This window comes from Malurus melanocephalus, unplaced genomic scaffold (genome assembly GCF_030028575.1).
Source record: "Malurus melanocephalus ecotype Western Australia unplaced genomic scaffold, MMel_1.1 scaffold_59, whole genome shotgun sequence".
Taxonomy (NCBI): domain Eukaryota; kingdom Metazoa; phylum Chordata; class Aves; order Passeriformes; family Maluridae; genus Malurus; species Malurus melanocephalus.
In genome coordinates, this window is record NW_026623291.1 from 896,268 (window position 1) to 913,599 (window position 17,332).

Below are 17,332 nucleotides of genomic sequence, written 5' to 3' on the forward strand. Positions count from 1 at the left end.
CTGAAACCAGGGTGACATCAGTGAGAGAACTTGATTTTATCATTGTCTGCCTGTCTTCTGTGCTCTGTATCAGGGCTGAAGAGTTGCTGAAAGGCAGATTGCACCAAATATTGCCTTGCACAGTCTGGACCTGCACTTGGGATATGCTTATCCAGTAACTGGTTACACGACCCTTTCACTGTGTAAGTAAAGATAAAAGTAATTTAAATGTCTTATTTCCAAAGTCTCTAAAGTTTTGAATCCCTTGGCCAGCTTTTATACACACTGTGATGCTGTGTGCCCTCCAGGTTAATATTTCCAACCATCTGTTGTTTGATTGGCAAAATCTCTTGGTGCCCTGGAAGGAACACTGAGTTAGAGCCTGCCTTCTCCAGCATTTCAGCAGAGGGTGCCACAGGGGTTGCACAGCTTGCAGTGGCAAAAACCTGCCTAGCTTTGAGTTGCTCTCTGTGGCACCAGTGTTGTGCTACTTTGTCCAGGTTAATCTGAACATTGGGCCTTGAGAGCCACTGATGGGATCTGCTGTGGAATGGGAATTCACCACAGCAGTGTCTGTGATCATCATCTGTCTTGATGTGGGTGGGCATCCCACACCTTTGCCCTCAGCAGTGCTGCCATCCCTTACAGAATTAGTGATGTGTGTTCACGTGTTCCAGCCAGGGACTCTGGTTTGTGGGGGCTGCAGCCATGCAGAGCCAGGTTGTGTTGTTGGTCCCTGATGTTTTAAAACTGCAGAGAACTCCCTGTAGGGTTCAGTGCCCTGACCATTCCATTGTCCAACCCAAAGGGGTAATCCTGAGGTGCCTCTTGGGTGCTGGAGAGGGGCTCTGGGAAGTTGTGGGGATAAATGTGGGTGCCTGGCCAAGGTGCAGGGGCCCAGGTTTGGTGTGGCACTGCCGTGCATTGACAGGAGACAGAGTGTGGGATGTTGGAAGCTTGATTGTGATATGACTGCCTGGCCTGGAGTTGACAGTATTTTATGTCAGGCAAGATTGCCTCATCCCTTGTCTCTAGAATTTGAGGAGAAGTTTATAAAGGGGGAAAAAAAAAAGGTATCTTTGCTTCATCTTGTCTTACAATATCCAGTAGAGAAAGTGAGCTCCAGAGAGCCTGAGTTCATGTCTTAGCCCTAGGCCTGGAGATTATGAACCATCTTAAAGCTTTGCAGCAGCCTTGCCATGCTTGTATTACCTCCGTACAACAGATACTGGGGGTGTGCTCTAGCCAGGCTGTTCCTTTTCCCAGGAAGGGGAGCATTAAGTGGATTTGAATCCTGTTTAACAGGAGATGTGGTCCCAGCCCCCGTGCTGCACTGTAGGCAGTGCTGGAGAAGAATTGCTGTTGCAGTAATTGCTGGCTTTTTGCTGCCCCAGCAAGGGCTGTCTGAGGCTGGGCTCTTGTGCTGCCCACGCTCTCGGGTGGGAGGCAGGTGGGCTCCCCGTGGATGCAGACTGAGCTGGCTCTAATTTGATTCCCAGAGCTGCTCTTGTGCTTGCATGTGGCCTCAGCTGTTCCCTTAAGGGGACACAGCTGGCACGGATGGTTCTGGAGCCAGTGCACACCCTCTGAGCTCTCAGGTAAAGGCACAGTGGGGTCAGGAAGGGCTCAGCAGAGAATGGAAGGGGCTGGCTGGGGTTCAGGACTGAGCTATTGTCTCAGTGACCCTCCTGCTGCAGCCTTGTATCCTCTGGGGTGTGGAATTGCCTTGGAAAAACAGAAGAAAGCCCAGGCTTTAAGACTCTCCTATCTTGTGCTTGGTATTCATGCTGTGGAGCTGCATTTCAGAGAGTGGCACAAGCAGTGCCTCGCTCTTGCCTCGCTCCTCAGCAGCTTTTGCAGCATGCTTGTGGCCATTCTGAWCAGCTGGAACCATCCTGATGCTCATGCTGGCAGCTGATGCCTCTCTGCCAGAGGAGTGAGCAGCCAAAGCAGCACATCCATGCTCACATTTGCTGAGGCTGAAGCTGAGGAGGGAAGGCTCTCCTTCCCCTCTTTTGCATGTTCTGGTACCTGGTGGGCAGTTCTGCATTTTCTGCCAATTACTTGGGCTTGTCTCAGAGGAGCAGTACTGGTGAGCCAGCCCTTCCAGTAGAACTACAGGCATGGCAGCACTGCATGAAGGTCCCAGGGTGCTCCCTGGCCTCTGGGTGGGACAATCCTCCCTGGAACATCACTGTCCTGGCCCTGCCATGTTGGGCAGTAATGCCAGACTGTGGTGCACTGGGCTATTCTGGTGTGCTGTTTCCTGCCCATGTCTCCCCCCTCCCCCTGCCTGCTCTCTCCTGCATCAGCCTGCATTTGTAAAATGAAATAAATATTGACATGGACGGGATGCTATTCAATTTGTCCTGATCACTGGGCTGCGGTGAGTTCTGACAGAGCACAGTGTAAAACATAAGCTCAGGATGTAATTTCTACTGTCAACATGATGTACAGTATAGCTGTGCCAAATGCACACCACCAAACTGCACAAGCTCTTGTGGGGAGGGGAGGGGGGAGTTGTGCTGATAATTGGGAAGCAGGGATGGCAGAGCAGCAGGAGAGGGGACATCACCCTGGCCCTGGGGCGGTGTGAGGGTCTGGTGCTTCACTCTGTGCATGGAAAACCTGCATGGCGTGGTGAGTGCTGGGCAGACTGCCATGTGGGTGCATGTGTGCTGCTGTGGGCTGGGCTGGCTGCAGCAGCAGCTCCCACTGGTTATTTACAGCCCCGCTGCTCACGTGTGGCACAGAGAAGTGGCATTTCCAGCTGTTTGTGAAAGGTTTTCAATAACACAGGGAAATAAATATTGTGCTAGTCGTGGTTCCTTCTGGAACCTTCTGGGGTGCCTTGGTTGCTGCTGCAAGGGCACAAGCAGGACTTGGGACTCTTGGCTTCGCTGCCTCTGGGAAGGGTCTGTGGTGTGACAGCTGGAAAGGAGGGTGTGCACACTGAGAAGAGGTGTGACCCTGAAACTGTCACACAAGAGACACCGGCTGAGAATTTGTCACTGGAGGAGAAGGATCTGGTTTGTGGCAATGAGCCTGGCTACAGATGTGTCTCTGTGTCAGTGTTTTGTGGTGGCTCAGGGTGCAGGGGGCTGGAGGTCACCACAGATTCTCTGGGACCTGGATGAGGCAAATCGGGTTGCAGCACCTGCATTGCTGCCCACAGGAAGAGCAGGCAAACAGCTCAGCTGAGAGTAGCTGAACTTTGGATATATATATACAGCCACCAGCAAACCACATCAGCTCAGATGAGAAATCTGTTAAATGTAAAAAACAGCATAATAGCCGAGGCTCTATACAAAAGGTTGTGTTTCCCACAGCAACGCAGCCCAGCCCATGGGTGCTCAGCAGGACTCTCCTCTCTGTGGCAGAATCTGCTCTGTGGAGATGCAACAGGGCTGAACAAGTTGCCTTGGGAACTGTGGGCCAGCTTGTCTGCCAGCCAGGGAGCAGCTCTGCTCAAGTGGAGCTCGCCCACTGCAGCATCTTCTGCCCTCACTTCCTCTTTTCTGCCTTGCCTTAGTGTGTGCATTTAAACGGTTATTCTTACTGCTTTATTGGTGCTGTTTGGGATTGTGCTGCTTCCATTGATGTGCTGTAACTCGGGTCAGGCTGAAGAGAAGGCCCAGTGTCCATTTCTGACCAAGGAGCAGTGCCATTCCGGTGTGCACAGGGCTGCCTGCACTGTGTCACTGGGGTGGTTGTGTCCTGGAGGAAATCAGCTGCCTCTAAGGTGTGAAAGGGTGCAGTGAGAGGAACAAAGGTGGCTCCTACTGCCGTCACAGAGCCAGTGTTGGTGCTTTCTGCCAGCTGTGTGCCCTGAATGCTGCATGCTCAAGGCAGTGGGAATGTGCTGCCTTCGTGTGCCAGCTCGGTCGGGGACCCTGGATTCTGACGTTCATTGTGGTGCCAGGACTTGCTCCATTGGACTGGCTTTCTTTCAGCCTCCCCATGTGTTCAGAAGGCCTTCAGTTTTACAGAACTGCTCCCTGGCACTGGTATTGCTGCCTTGTCAGGCTTCTGACAGGGTTTTATAAATAAGTGTGGATGGATGTGCTCCTGGACGGCAAGGAGAGGATGCTGGGTGGGCAGAGAACAGACTTCAGCCAATGGTGGCTGCTCCTCCCCAAGGCTCTGCTGACATAGATGTCCTGAGAACACATGCAAATCAAGTCTTTGTTAAATTCTCTTTCTGGCAGTTGAGTTTACTGTGTACAGCTCATTTGTACTCAGACTTTGGATGTAACTGGAGGTGTTGCCTGCAAAAGTGCTGCAGAGTAGCAGGGCAGAGATGCTGGATAAGGTGTTCCTCCCACACCTACTGCTTGCCTTTGCTGCTGACCTGAAATTTGCTCTGGCACAGCTTGTGCTGTACAGTTTATTGGCATCTCTCACTATCTGAGTAACTTTACTCCAAAATAACCACAGATTTCCTAGGTGTGAGAACGTGGAGAGGTGTTTGCGGCAGTGTTGTACTATGTCTTGTATTTATCTGCTGTATGCCCACGTAACCGTGATAAAGCATGGATGCACATGCGCTGTTCTTGTGAGTGTCTTGCTSCCGAGGCTGCTGTGGGTCAGGCAGCTTTGGCTCCATTGCTCCTGAGCAGGGACCCTGATCTCTCATTTGATCCATTAAGTTGCTTTACTTTATGAGTGGGAGGAGACTGCCCCGTCCATCACCCCCCTACAGGTCATGTCATTCCCCCGAGTCTCCAGTGTTAAATGCTCTGTGTTTGACAGGGATCCTCAGCAGCTGTGCAGCTGCACTTTGGGAGCAGGGGCAGGAAGAAATTCTGTGTGGGGAAGCCCAGCTGCAGGACACAGTCGTGGTATTACCAGCAACCTCACCTGGCAGGTGTGGAAATGTCTTCATAACAAAGAGACTGGCAGGAGGAGAGGTGGGGAGGAATGTTAGTGCTTCTGTACCATGATTGCTAACATAAAAAATACACTGGAGACCCTGTCTTCCTTGGAGCATGAAGTGCACAGGGCTGGCACATGTGACAGCTGATGTGCACGTGTGAGGGGGATTTAGCATGTGTGCATGGGGAGGAAATGTGTGTGCACTGAAATGAGGCACAAACAGACAAAAGAGGCCAGTGTGCATGAATGATTTTAGCTGTGCATGGGGAGGGATGTGTGTGAGCCCTTCTGGTGAGTAGATCTGTGCTCGTTGTGTGACACACAACTTGTGAGCCATGCACAGGCAGTGCAGGATGATGCCTCGTGGTTCTCAGAGAGGCGCTTGTCCAGGCAAGCGGATGCAGAAATGACAGCACAGCAGACATCCTCTGTTTGGGAAACAGCCCCACTGGTGGAGTCACACAGGGGATGGCAAGTGAGGGAAAGAGCTGGAGAAATACGTGGGAGCTGTTCTTCCTCTGAACAGCTGAGGCTGTTTAGATTCATGCAAAGATCTGTGCATAGCACAGTCCAGTTCCCTTTTTATGGGGGGTGGATGGACATCTAGCCCAGGATCATTTCCCTTTCCATTCACCCTCTATCCCCCTCCTGTTTAGAGTAACAGCTGACAGGAGATGAATTCTGCAGACTGGTGCATGTTTCATGAGTAGATCAGGCTGTGGCTGGTATCGCAGAGCTCTGGTGGAAGCTCAGGGCGTTGGTGCAGGGAGAGATGGATGCTGCATCCCCATTTCCTTACCTGGCCTCTTCTCCCCAGATGCTCGCTGGATCCAATGTACCCTTGGCTAAAGGTCTCATGTGCCCTTAGCTCCTTGAGAGTGGCTTGAAGCTTTCACCAGAGCCCTTTTGCAAACTGTTACCTTTACAGTCAGCCAGGTGGTGAATTCTTGAACAGATGCTTTTCTCCTGTCCGTGGCTGCAGAGGTGAGGCGAATTAAAGGTTCTGCAGGGAAGGCTTGCAGGAGCATCAGGACAGGCTGCTCAGGGGCTGGCAACCCCCAGTGTGAGCCTTGTCTGCCTGTGCAGGACTGCTCTTGTCTGGTCCTGTGCTGGCATCGGCAGCTGGGCAGTGCCAGGAGTGCTGCTACACATCCCTGACAGTGTGGGCACCAATGACCCCCTTCAGGCGCAGACCTCACTCCCTTCAGCAGCCAGGACTGCGGGGTGAGGGGCTGCCCTTGTCAGCAGGATCCCTGGTCTCAGAGTCCCTGCTGGAGCAGATGTCTGCAGTGCTGAGAGCTCTGCAGCCCTCCCTTACTCTGTTTCTGCTCTGGCAGGACCTGCGGGGCTTGGCTCTGCTGTGGAGCACCTGGGGTGGGGCAGGGAGGGAGATATCTACCGAGGCTGCAGGAGCAGCACAGGGGGACTTTGGGCGCTGTTTCCACTCCAGCTCTGACACCTTGGCCTTTTCCAGGCTCCTGGAGATGCTGCTGACTGCCCTGCACCTCCCTGCGTGAGCCAGCAGAGAATGGAAGTGACCAGAATCAGCCGGGCAAAGGACTCTCCACCGAGCACTGCGATGTCATCCCCCTGAAGATGGGAGTTACAAATGGCCCTGTGAACTGCACGTGTGGCACCTGCACTGCCAGACCCCTCTCACAGTAGCCCGAGGCTGCCGCAGGACAGGCAGACATTGGCCACAGCAGCTCATATCCTGTGAACTCGTCTGTGAAAACATCCTTGGGAAAGCTTCTTTCTCCTTCAGTGCATGCTGCTGGCGGGTGCCTGTGCCCCGTGTGCCACAGCAGCGTTCCCTGCCCGTCACTGGGGTGGGTATCAGGCTGTGCACCCTCCCTGCCCCAGCCAGACCTGCGGCAGTGGAGCACGGAGCCGTGCAGCTCTGTCCCCGGGGACAAATGCCAGCTGCCAGACTCTGCTCTGGAGACCCAGGAGCAGCCTGTGAGGCACCAGCACTGACTGCTCCCACGGCAGCAGCAGGCGGTCCGGGACACCTCTTRTCAAAGATGTGACTGGTGCTGGGACAGTTCTCCAGCCGGGGGCACGGCATGCGGCAGGGACGGCCATGCTCTGCGTTCACCGGGCAGCCTCCCGCTGCTAGCCTGGACTTTCCTCCTGCTCTTCCCTAAAGGATGCTGGCTGCCTGTCCAAAAGCTCCTGCTGATGCAGCCTGCTAGAGTGCCATGGCGAAGGGTCTGCAGGGCTTGTCGTGGACCATGCTGCTGCTGTTGTGCGCCATCCAGGAGCTGGGGTCCTGGGCCATGCACACGGCGGTGGAGGGCCCTGGCCTGGGGCAGCCCGGGGACCCTGCGCTGCTGGCCGGCGGGCGAGTGAAGCGTGGCTGGGTGTGGAATCAGTTCTTTGTGGTGGAGGAGTACACGGGCACGGAGCCGCTCTATGTGGGGAAGGTAAGCTGACCTGGTGTGTCTGTGGGGTGGGGTGGGTGTGATGGCAGTGCTGAGCAAAGAGGGCTCATGTGAAGGTGCTCACGGGCTACAGAAATACTCTGTGGGCTGTGAGGGCAGGAGCCTGCTCCCTGCTGGGGTGGTGAGGTTAATGTGCTCCCAGAGACAAGAACAGGACACCTTACAGTCACATACTGGGTTTTTGCGATGTCTGGGGATGGACCCTGTCCCTGTGGGAGCTGCTGCCAGGTGACAGTGCTTTGCTGGGCAGGACTRGGTCAGTAGCTCGAGYTCACCACACTTCCCTGGTGTGTGAYCTCCTGGGAAGAYTGGACAGGGACCTCTGCTCCCCCCACTCCTGGAGGATACCCTGAGACTGAAGGAACATTTCACCTTGGGTTTGCTGGGCTTTATCCTTTTCTGGGAGCCGTGAAGAAGCTGCTGTCCCACGTGTTGGGAAGATGTGTTACCTGTACATGGGTGAAGGTGGTGCTGGTTGTTGGGACCAGTCAGAGGAACACACTACAATTCAGTTAGAGCTGGAGGCACAGGCTCACCCTGAAGGAAAGTGCCCAAGAGCTTGTACAGCAGGGCTGTCTGATGGCCTCAGCCGTCTGGGCATGAGTCTGGAGGAGCTTGAAAATGGGTTTCTTGGCTGGGGGCCAGCGGGGATTTCAGCGGTGATTTGTGTCCGTTTCAGCAGACACTCAAAGCCGCGCTCCTCCGCCGCCCTCGGAGCAGGCACAGCTAATTCACGGCTCCCCTGGGAGAAGCCGAGGCACCGGGCCCTGCCACAGGCCTGGCAGTGCCTCCAAATGGCTCCAAATGAACCGAAACCTACAACTCACCCATTTTACAGCCCCTTTCTGCGTCACCACCACATCACCTGCCTGGCTCCCAGCAGCCAGCCTGCACTGACATCACTGCCTGTGGATCCCAGGGCTGAAAACCAGCAAAGCCAGGCTTCTCCTGGGGCTGGGAGAGGATGGAGGGYTTGCCTGGGATGCTGTTGGTCCCCAGCAGTGTGCCAGCTCTCCTGGCATAGTCTGTGGGTCCACAGCCCTCCTGCACTGGGGGATCCTGCCCAGTAGCTGGGGCTTGCCCTGTGTGGATGCCTCTCACACACCTACATGTGCTTGCTGAAGGGCCGATACCATTTCCATAAAATCTGGGTTCTCTAGCTAATCCTTCTTCTGAACTGTAATTTCCCCTGAGGCTGCTGTCAGTTTGATGTGGATTTCTTTGGGTTTTTTAAATAGAATTATGGGGTCAGCACTAGTTACAAACTTCTGCATGTGGACAGATCTATTTTAGATAGAGGAGAGGATTAAAGGAAAAAAAGCAGATTTAATTAAGTTGCTAATATTTAAAGAAAATTGATGAACTCGGGCTTTATGAGTTGGAGCAAACAGAGTGCGCCTTTATTACGGGCTAGTTTTTATTTGATTTTCTTTCTTTTCTAGCCYGGGAGTCATTTTTTATTTGTGTATCTGTGCTTTCTGTTTAATTGCTTTTAATAAGGAATGTGCACCTCTGTTCATATTTAATTTTGATTTAATTATTAGTATGTAATTAATGGCTTCGTAAGAATTCTGGTTGTAGTCTTTTAGGACAAGGAAACTATCTTCCTGTTTAACAAATGGGATGGATCAGCCTTTTGTCCTCCCTCTGGATGTCCCARTTCTGCAGAAACTGCCATCCTTGCTTGGGGGCTGAGCTGCAGGCAGGACGGGGTGGTCTCTCTGTTCTTGGAGACCAGTGTGTGCCAGGGCTGTGTGACTTCACTCTCCAGCCATGCCCAGGGCTGGTGCATCCCTGAGGCCGTGTGGGAGTACGGTGTTCCCCAAACCTGCCTGCTCTAACAGGGAGGAGAGAACATCCCTGGATGTGGTCCGRGCCCGTGGCATCTCCCCTCGGGTTTCTGTAGTCTGCCATTCGGCCCTCCCCCATTAGTTGTTGTTTAGCCAAGCAGCACAGATTTAGCTCTTTTAATCTTCCCCTGTAAATCAATCTCTGCAGCCCCTTGAGCCCCGGCTCCATTTTTCTTCCTAGCGTTCCGGCTTGCAGGGATGCTGGTGTCTGCTCCAAGCAGTCAGCGATGAGCAAATATGTGAGGAGGATGTGCTGAGAGCTCAATGTGGTGCTGGATGTTTTATCTCTGGTCTAATTATTAATCATGAGCCTGGTGTTCAGCAGAAAAATGCAGGTTTCTGTTACCTGCGCTGTACAGAGCCGGTGCTCCTTGTTCATTCTGAAAAGCTCATGGGTAGCAGCAAGAGCTGGGGAGAGGATGATAATGTGAAGAGAGGGCAGCAAGCACTCCAGCAGCCAGTGGGGAGGGTTGGGACTGGATGGCTGGGCTGGGCTGACCATTCCCACAGACCGGGCAGAATGCTGTGGGTGGCCAGGGCGGGATGACCACCCCATAGGCACATCCCAAGAGCAGATTTGCAGCCAAACCCATCACTGTGATCCCAAACACTGCTGGGCTCACAGCCCTATTTGTGAGCTGAGTGAAGGTCTCCTTCCAGGCAAGCCTTGGGAGATGTGTCACCATGGGCAGTAATTTGTGAATGTTGTGCAAAATGCGTTGAATTGTCTAATGTGTGGGTCCTCACTCATGAAATAAATACATAAACTGTATCTAACAAGACAAATATAATGAAGGCATCGTAAAAAAAGAGGCAGCTCTGGTATAAATTCTTGCTGGTAGAGCTGTATGTCTGAAAGGTGGATTATAGAACTGCAGTTTGGAAGATTGAATGGCCCATAAACATTTTCATATTTCATTAGCCGATTAATGGACGGCTTTTTTCTTTTTTYGGAGGGGGGACATGACTTTGCTGATTCTAAGCAGAAATTGTAGGAAACAAATGAAAGCAGCTGATGAAACCTTTCCGGGGGCCTGTCCTGTTATGGATTGTCCCAATTAATGCCCATGCTGCTCTCTGTCAAGATGCATTCTGCCTGTCCAGTTACTGTTAATAGATTTCTCATAAGTGGCTGGATTGTAAAAACCTCATAACTCAGTTTAATGCCACCAATAAAATTATCTCTGGACGTCTGGCCTGGATTCCAGTCAGCTCTTGGTCCATGGGGAGCTGCTGTTTACCCTTTCTTTTCCTAATTCCAAACATTGTCTTAATTAAAAAATTAAGCAGCAGAGATTGCCTGCTAAGGCATCTTCCTCAGGGTSTGTTTTTAGTCCTGAACATGAGTTAATTTGTCACATTCTCTTGCAGATTTTGTCCAGGTGGAGCTCTGGGCATGATGATGGGATGTTGTGACCCCTTTTTACCCTGCCATGTAAACACAGCACAGGGGTGCACTGAGTGTATGAGCTCTTCAGCAGGGAGACTTGTCAGCACCAGCTGCCCAGGTCAYGGAGGGTGCCTCTGGCTGAGGCAAAACGGGTGGATGAGGATGGACTTAGAGCAATTGGTTGGGTAGAGGAGGATGGGTTCTGATGGTGAGGTACCTGTGCAGCTTGGGAGAGGTTATCCCRTGCTGCCAGAGTCCTGGGTCCTTGCCCACAGGGGAGCTTCTCTCATTGTAGTGCAATTGAGTTGTCCTTCCCTTTTCCCTTATCTCCTAACCCCTTACCGATGGGGTTTGTCCCTTGGTTTGTAGTGGGGATGGGCACTGGCACAATTTGTGATCTGCAGAGCCGTAAAGGCAGACCTGAAGCTCTCATTCACTGGGCCTTCTGTGCACAGGAGCTGTCTGGTGGTGCTCTCTGTCACTCTCCAGTCCACCGGGAGCAGAGGGAGCAGAGGGGCATCACGCAGGGACCRTGGGCATCTTGTGCAGGTGCCTGGGGTTGGGTATGAGCACAGCCCCATCCTGCTCCCACCCTCTCCCTCTTTCCCTGGCAGATCCACTCGGACTCAGATGAAGGAGACGGCTCCATCAAGTACACCATCTCCGGGGAGGGCGCAGGGACCATCTTCCTCATCGATGAGATCACGGGTGACATCCACGCCACCGAGCGCCTGGACCGGGAGCAGAAAACCTTCTACACTCTGCGGGCACAGGCCCGCGACCGGCAGACAGACCAGCTGCTGGAGCCCGAGTCAGAATTCATCATCAAAGTGCAGGACATCAACGACAGCGAGCCACGCTTCCTGGAGGGGCCCTACATCGGCAGCGTGGCGGAGCTGTCCCCCATCGGTACGTCTGCTCGGGGGGAGGACGTGGGCTGGCAAAAATCCTGCACCTCTCTCCCGTCAAGCCTTGAGCCTGCTGTACCCCACAAAAATCACTTGCAAATCCCAGGGATTCCGGAGCTGGGGAGCCAAAAGGGAAAAATAAATAAGGTGGCTTAAGAAAAACAAGTGGATAAATCCTCTGAGCTGATTGCCAGCCTTTGGCTGAGCGCTCAGTCTCAGCCCTAAGCCGTGCTCTGGGGACGGGTCGTGGTGGTGCCAGCTGCCCGCTGTGCATTGACTCTGGCTTTGCACAGCCCCCTCCCTCCTAAATGCTGGGGGCTGACTAAGCCCTCGCGAGCCAAGGGGCTCATGTGTGCCTGTGGTTCAGATTGGTCTGGGTGGTGCTTCCCCCCCAACTCGGGCCATCCTCTGTGTGCTGCTTTGCTGCTCTTCTGAGCCCCAGGTCTGTCCAGCCATCATCCCTTTGTGTGTCCCCATGCAGAACAGCTGGGCTCTTCTCAGCTGGATCCGTCCTTCTCTGAGGGGTCTGGCCTTGCTGGCTGAGATTRAGGAATTCGTGTCTTTGTGACAGAACCGTGGCTTCCTTGTGTTAGTTTTAATTGTGGTTAACCTGACTGCAGCTCTGAGGGGCAGGCTGGGATGGTGTGGCTGCACAAGTCCATCCCCCTGGGATAGCAGAGCGGGACAGTCACCTTTGTGCTCACCCAAGCATGGGAAGCATGCATGGAGGTGATGTGTGAGCTGCTGCACTGCTGCTCTCACTCCTGCTGCTGGGTTCTGTGCTGCTGAGCACAGCTGGAGTGCAGGAGAGTGGCTGGTGCTGCGCTGCCCAGAGCCACACCATTCCCTGTCCACACTGGGCACTCTGCTACCCCCATAGCAGGCTGTGTATGTCAGCATGTGCTGCGAGCAGGAACTGTTCCCAAATCACTGCTCCCAAAGGCTATATCTAGGTAGAAGACAGCTTGTGAAAGGCATAGGAGTGTCCGTGAAGGATGAGTTGGCACAGGGGACAGTAACAGTGCAGATAGCCCCAGGATGAGGGGAGCAGCTGAGCTGCACTGGGGCTCGGCAGGCCAGGCCAGGTGAAGCACCCAGTCCTGCTGTGCTGCTCAGGAAGCTCTGGCTGCAGAGGCATCCTGACAGCAGAGAGCAGAGGAATGTGCTCGGCTCTGCACTGCCTCGGGACAGAGCTCCGGCTCTCCGTGGATAATGTGCAGCATATTGCAAGGCTGGTGCGTGGCCTCCAGCAGGTACAGATGTACAGGAATTGCCTGCACCAGAGGAGCTGCTGCTGTCGTCTGGATTCTGTTGATGTATGGAGAACGAGTTCTCCTGAGGCATCCCGAGCCCTCCTTCCGCTTCCAGTTACCTGCGCAAATCCTTCCCTCAGTCWGAGAGTGACCCCTTGAACTATAGCTCTGTGCTCCTGGAGAAATGAAAGACAGCATGTGGGCACCAAAGCAAGAGGCATCCTGTTCCCAAAGGGAAGAAAGAAATTAAATTAATCTAATTTGCTTGAACAACATTTTAAAAAGCAAGGAATTCTCAACTCTGAGTATTAGACAAGGATCCCAGTTCTTTGAAAATCACTAACAATTATGGAGCTGCCTGATCAGACTGATGTGAACAAGACATATCAAAGGAGACAGTTTCTATGCGAAATTGGAGATCAGAGGGAGAAAGAAACACGGTTTCACAACATGAAAGAAGGCGATTCCTGCAAATTAAAATACTTGGAAGTTAAAAGTAAAGAGAAGTGCTGTGAACGGCGTGGGCTGCATTTCCCAGCTGTGTGCTTAGAGAGGGGAGCTGGAGCCAAGAGCCTGTTCTGCTTTCCAGGCTGCTTGCCTGCCACAGCCTCGGAGCCTTCTGCAGCCTGGCCATCCTGGGGAGTGTACAGCTTTTTCCAGAGCAGCCTTGCCCTGGAGATGGCCCAGGGAGAGCCTCACACATCATCTTGCCTTGGTGCTGCTGCCCGGGCCCCAGCAGTGTGAGCGCAGAGCTGGGGGGACGCACACACTGCTGCTGCACGTCCCCAGCTCCCTCCCACTTCTCCCTCGGCTTACCAGTGCTTTGCCCAGAGCAGGCAGCACCAAGGAAAGGTGGACACATCCTGTGAAAGCATGAATGGCAAGGCTGGCAAAGAGCTTTCTGCTCAGCTCTGCAAGGTTCAGCAGCTGGGAGGGAGATGGGGCTGGTTACAGACCTGGTGAGTGACGTTCAGCAGTAGGTACTGTAGGAAGGGCTGAGGGTGCAGGAGACATGGGAGGCTGCTGGGACAGAGGGATAAGTTCAGGATGTTGTGGGAAATGCCCTGCCAGGCCCTTTTTGTGTGCAAATGCTCCTTTTGTGGCATCAAGGCTGGGTGCAGCTGTGATCATGGCTTTGTCATGGTTGGTACTGGTAGTGATGTTTGCTGTCTCTGAGCTGGGCAGAGCACCTCCCTTAGACCTGGTGGGTATTTTCAGAGAGACTGAATGAGGAGTGTGGCGGGTCTTTGCTGCCTTCCTGAGGGTGGATGGAGTGATCCCAGCTTGGTGCTGCCCAAGCAGGGGTAAGAAGGCTGGAGAGCTTAGGTTGGCTATTAGTGGATCAAGATCAAAGCCTGGGGACCTGCTGGTGAACGTGCCTGCTCTCAGCACCATTTGGATTCTGCTGGGGATGGGACAGGGATGGGGCTGCTCCAAGGGCAGGAGCTGTAGGGAGCTGCTCATTCCCCATCTCTGCTGCTCTGAACCCTCTGCTCTGCATCCCAGCCTGAAAAGTTAAGGGTGACCCCTTCTTCCCCCCTTCCTGCTCCTGCCTTCCCAGACCTCGCTGGGGTTTGTGCTTGGGTGGTTTTTGTTCTCACTCAAGGCAGCTCTCAGCCGCACTCTCCGTTCCCTGCCAAAAGCAGAGTCCCAGCTCCCAGAGGTGGGTGCCTTCCTGGGGCGTGAAGAGGAATAAACCAAATACAGTCAGATCCGCTYGGTGACAGCAGGAGCAGATCAAAGGACATTATTTGCATAATGAAGGAGTACTAATTGGGAGGGAAAGTCATTTGATTTCCGAGTGTCTAAGAGGGAATAACAAATGAGAGAACTGCACAAACTCTCAGAGTGACTGGGAGTGCTCTGCAGCACAGCTGCCCCTTGCTCTGCGCTGGGGCCAGGGCGGTGTGTTTGGGTAGACATCGTACGTGCTGCCTGAGACTGTGAGACTGAGGGTGAGCTGAAGGCCTTTTTGTTCCAGGATCTTGCCTTGACAGTGGTCAGAGTGCATTCTTAGGAAGGAGGAACAGCACACACAKGACATGTGATGCTCCTCTTAGTATTCTCCCAACCAGCATCTGGTTTCAGCTTGGGAATTTCTTCTGCTGTGGGTGGTTTCCAGGGCTTTTATCTAGTATCTGTCTTCCATGAACTCATCTAGACTCACTGTAAGCCTCTGCAAAGGGAAAAGAAAAGGGGGTGCTGTTGTTATATGATGGATCAGAAGGATAAGGCTGCAGTGTGGGATTTGTAAAGGGCAGAGGTGRTGCCTGGAGCTAACACCAGCCCATGAGCCAGGCTGGACAAGTCAGTGGTTTCCACACAGGATATCCTGCACTTGGAGGAAGCACATCCAAAATGGAAGCTGACCCAACAGCTTTATCTGCCTTCCCTTGGAAAACCAGCAATTGGCTTTTTTGTGGAAACCTGACCTGGCCTGGGGCATCAGGAGCAGCAGTGCAGCTGCTGTGGGATGTTTGGCTGCTCTTGGAGTGCAGAGGGGGCAGTTGGACCTGGGGCTGTCAGGGTGGGCAGCCGGGGCTGTAGTGGGGTGGAGATGTCCCTGCTCAGCCCCCTGAGGGATCAGGGCAGGAGCAATGCCCTGGAGTCACCCAGGCTGGGGAAGGCAGGGGCTCCTGAAGTGGTTTGGGAGCATTTTGGGAGTGCCCAGTGCCCACTGCCATGCACGCTGAGGAGCAGTCTGTCTGCAGGATGGGGTCTGAGCTGCAAACTCTGTTTACAGCTCCACTGCTGCTCTTTCACCAGGGAGAGGCTGCTGGCCAAGAGCTTGCAGGCTGCTCTGTGCTGGTACCCGAGCTTCAGCCTCTGGGTACCCAGCATGGGTCACTCCAAAACATCAGAGTTGGGCAGAATCCAGTACCTGCTGGAGAGGGAGAGACCTGCAGCTGCAGAGGAATATAGGATRGGACCCAGCCAACTGCTTTGGAACYRCAGGAGCCTCACCTTGTTACAGGAGATGCTAAAATTAGCTGTATTTTGGGCTTCTTTCCTGAGCTCCCTGGGGTCTGCTTAACAGCTGTCTGCTGCACTCAGGCGTGAGCCCAAATCCAGCACACGGTGCCTCCTCCAAGACAACTCTGTGGGTTGCACAGGGTGGGTGCTGCAGCCCAGAGCTCACTTGTGGGGTGTTTGGGGGGCAGGCAGAGCCTGGGSTGAGGGGCACTCCAGGAAAGGCACATCCTTTCATCAGAACATCACTCCTCCCTCGGTGCATTTCACTCTCATTTCTCTGCGTGTAGCACCATGTCCAGATTAGAGGCGATTTGGCTGTACAGACAGAAACTTGGGGTCAAGCCCTGACTCCAGCACAAAGCTGGCTGAATGCAGAAGTGATTATTGTGAAGACAAATTGTTTAATCTCCATGCTGGAAGCAGAGAAAAGCACTTTGTTTACCATGCAGCCACAACACTTGCAGATTTTTTTTCCTCCCCTTGCAAGAAAGTGTTTAAGTCACTTGTGTGTATCTGGAAGCTGCTGGGACAGCAAGTGGCTGGGAGCTGGGGCTTGTCCTGTCTGATGGTCCTTAGAGAAAAGAGTCCTCCCCCTTCTGCACTGCACTCTGAGTCAAGGGATAGGCTCCAAACACTGCCCTGCCTGAGTGAGCCCCTCATCCAGTCTGTGTTTGGCAGACTCAGGGAGTCTGAGCCCCTTCACGGAGTGCTTTGGTTTGCTCCCCAAGGCACCACGTTCTCCTGGTTCCAGGGGGCTGGGGTGCTTTGCACAGTGGGTTTCTCTGGCCAGACACCCCAAAAGGAGTTTCCCAGTAGCACATTTGAGCGATTGCACCCCTGCCAGGTTATCGCCCTCGGGCTTGTCCTGCGGGGAGTGAGGGCTCTGCAGTGAATCTCCTCTGGGCCTGGCTTTCTACCAAGTCAGAATGTTCTCAAGATTGCAAGAAACTCACTTCTGCTCCAGTAATTTTTAAACTCCTCTAGTTCATTTTTCCCCTGCTGTCCTGCCTGAATGTGTCTGGGGTGCATCAGCCACTGCAGGTGCTTGGGGCCASACAAAAGCTGTAAATTGCATTGTTTATAGAACCCCACCTGTCTCCTGTCCCATGGCACCCATGCCCCTGGGATGGCAGTGCTGCACATGGCATCAGGCCAGAGCACGTGGCTTTGCATGACACAGCACTCCTTGCAGGGTCCCTGATGTCTGCAGGGCTGAAGTGCCCAAGGTGCTGTCCTGGAGCTGGTCACATCCACACAGAAAGGGCTCTCAGCATGGCCAGAGAGTGTCCCYGGGCTCTGCCTGAGCTGAAGGTGGCAACAGAGCCCCAGAGCTGATCTGGAGAGCATCAGGAGGCTTCTGGTTCCACCACAGAAGGGTGACTGCTGCCATGAGGAGGGACAGTCAAATTTAGCAAGTGTTGGTTTTTCCTGCTGCTCATTTGCCTCTTTGCCTGCCCAGAGCCTGGCTGTGCTTCTGTCCCTGGGGAAGTGACAAGTCCCAGCCACTTGCTTGTGGATTCAGTGCAGGGCCTCTCTGCTCGTGGATGTGTTTGGAGTTTGCCTGTCAACATTTCTTTCAGCTAAAAGCGTTTGGAGTGAGTGGCATAGCAAGTGGTCTGGAGCTATCAGCCTCCTGCATGCAGGGTCGCTGGACTGGCCC

The 17,332-nt window shown here is 53.6% G+C and overlaps 1 protein-coding gene across 1 annotated transcript in view; it reads left to right on the top strand.

The window, feature by feature from the left end:
• Nucleotides 1-17,332, top strand: part of CDH22 (cadherin 22) — a 73,857-nt gene that overhangs the window by 15,423 nt on the left and 41,102 nt on the right. The window contains exons 2-3 of the mRNA XM_057365927.1: nt 6,329-7,280; nt 11,153-11,447. Coding sequence (XP_057221910.1) covers nt 7,056-7,280; nt 11,153-11,447 — 520 coding nt within the window. The 5' untranslated portion in view covers nt 6,329-7,055. The remainder of the gene's footprint in view (nt 1-6,328; nt 7,281-11,152; nt 11,448-17,332) is intronic.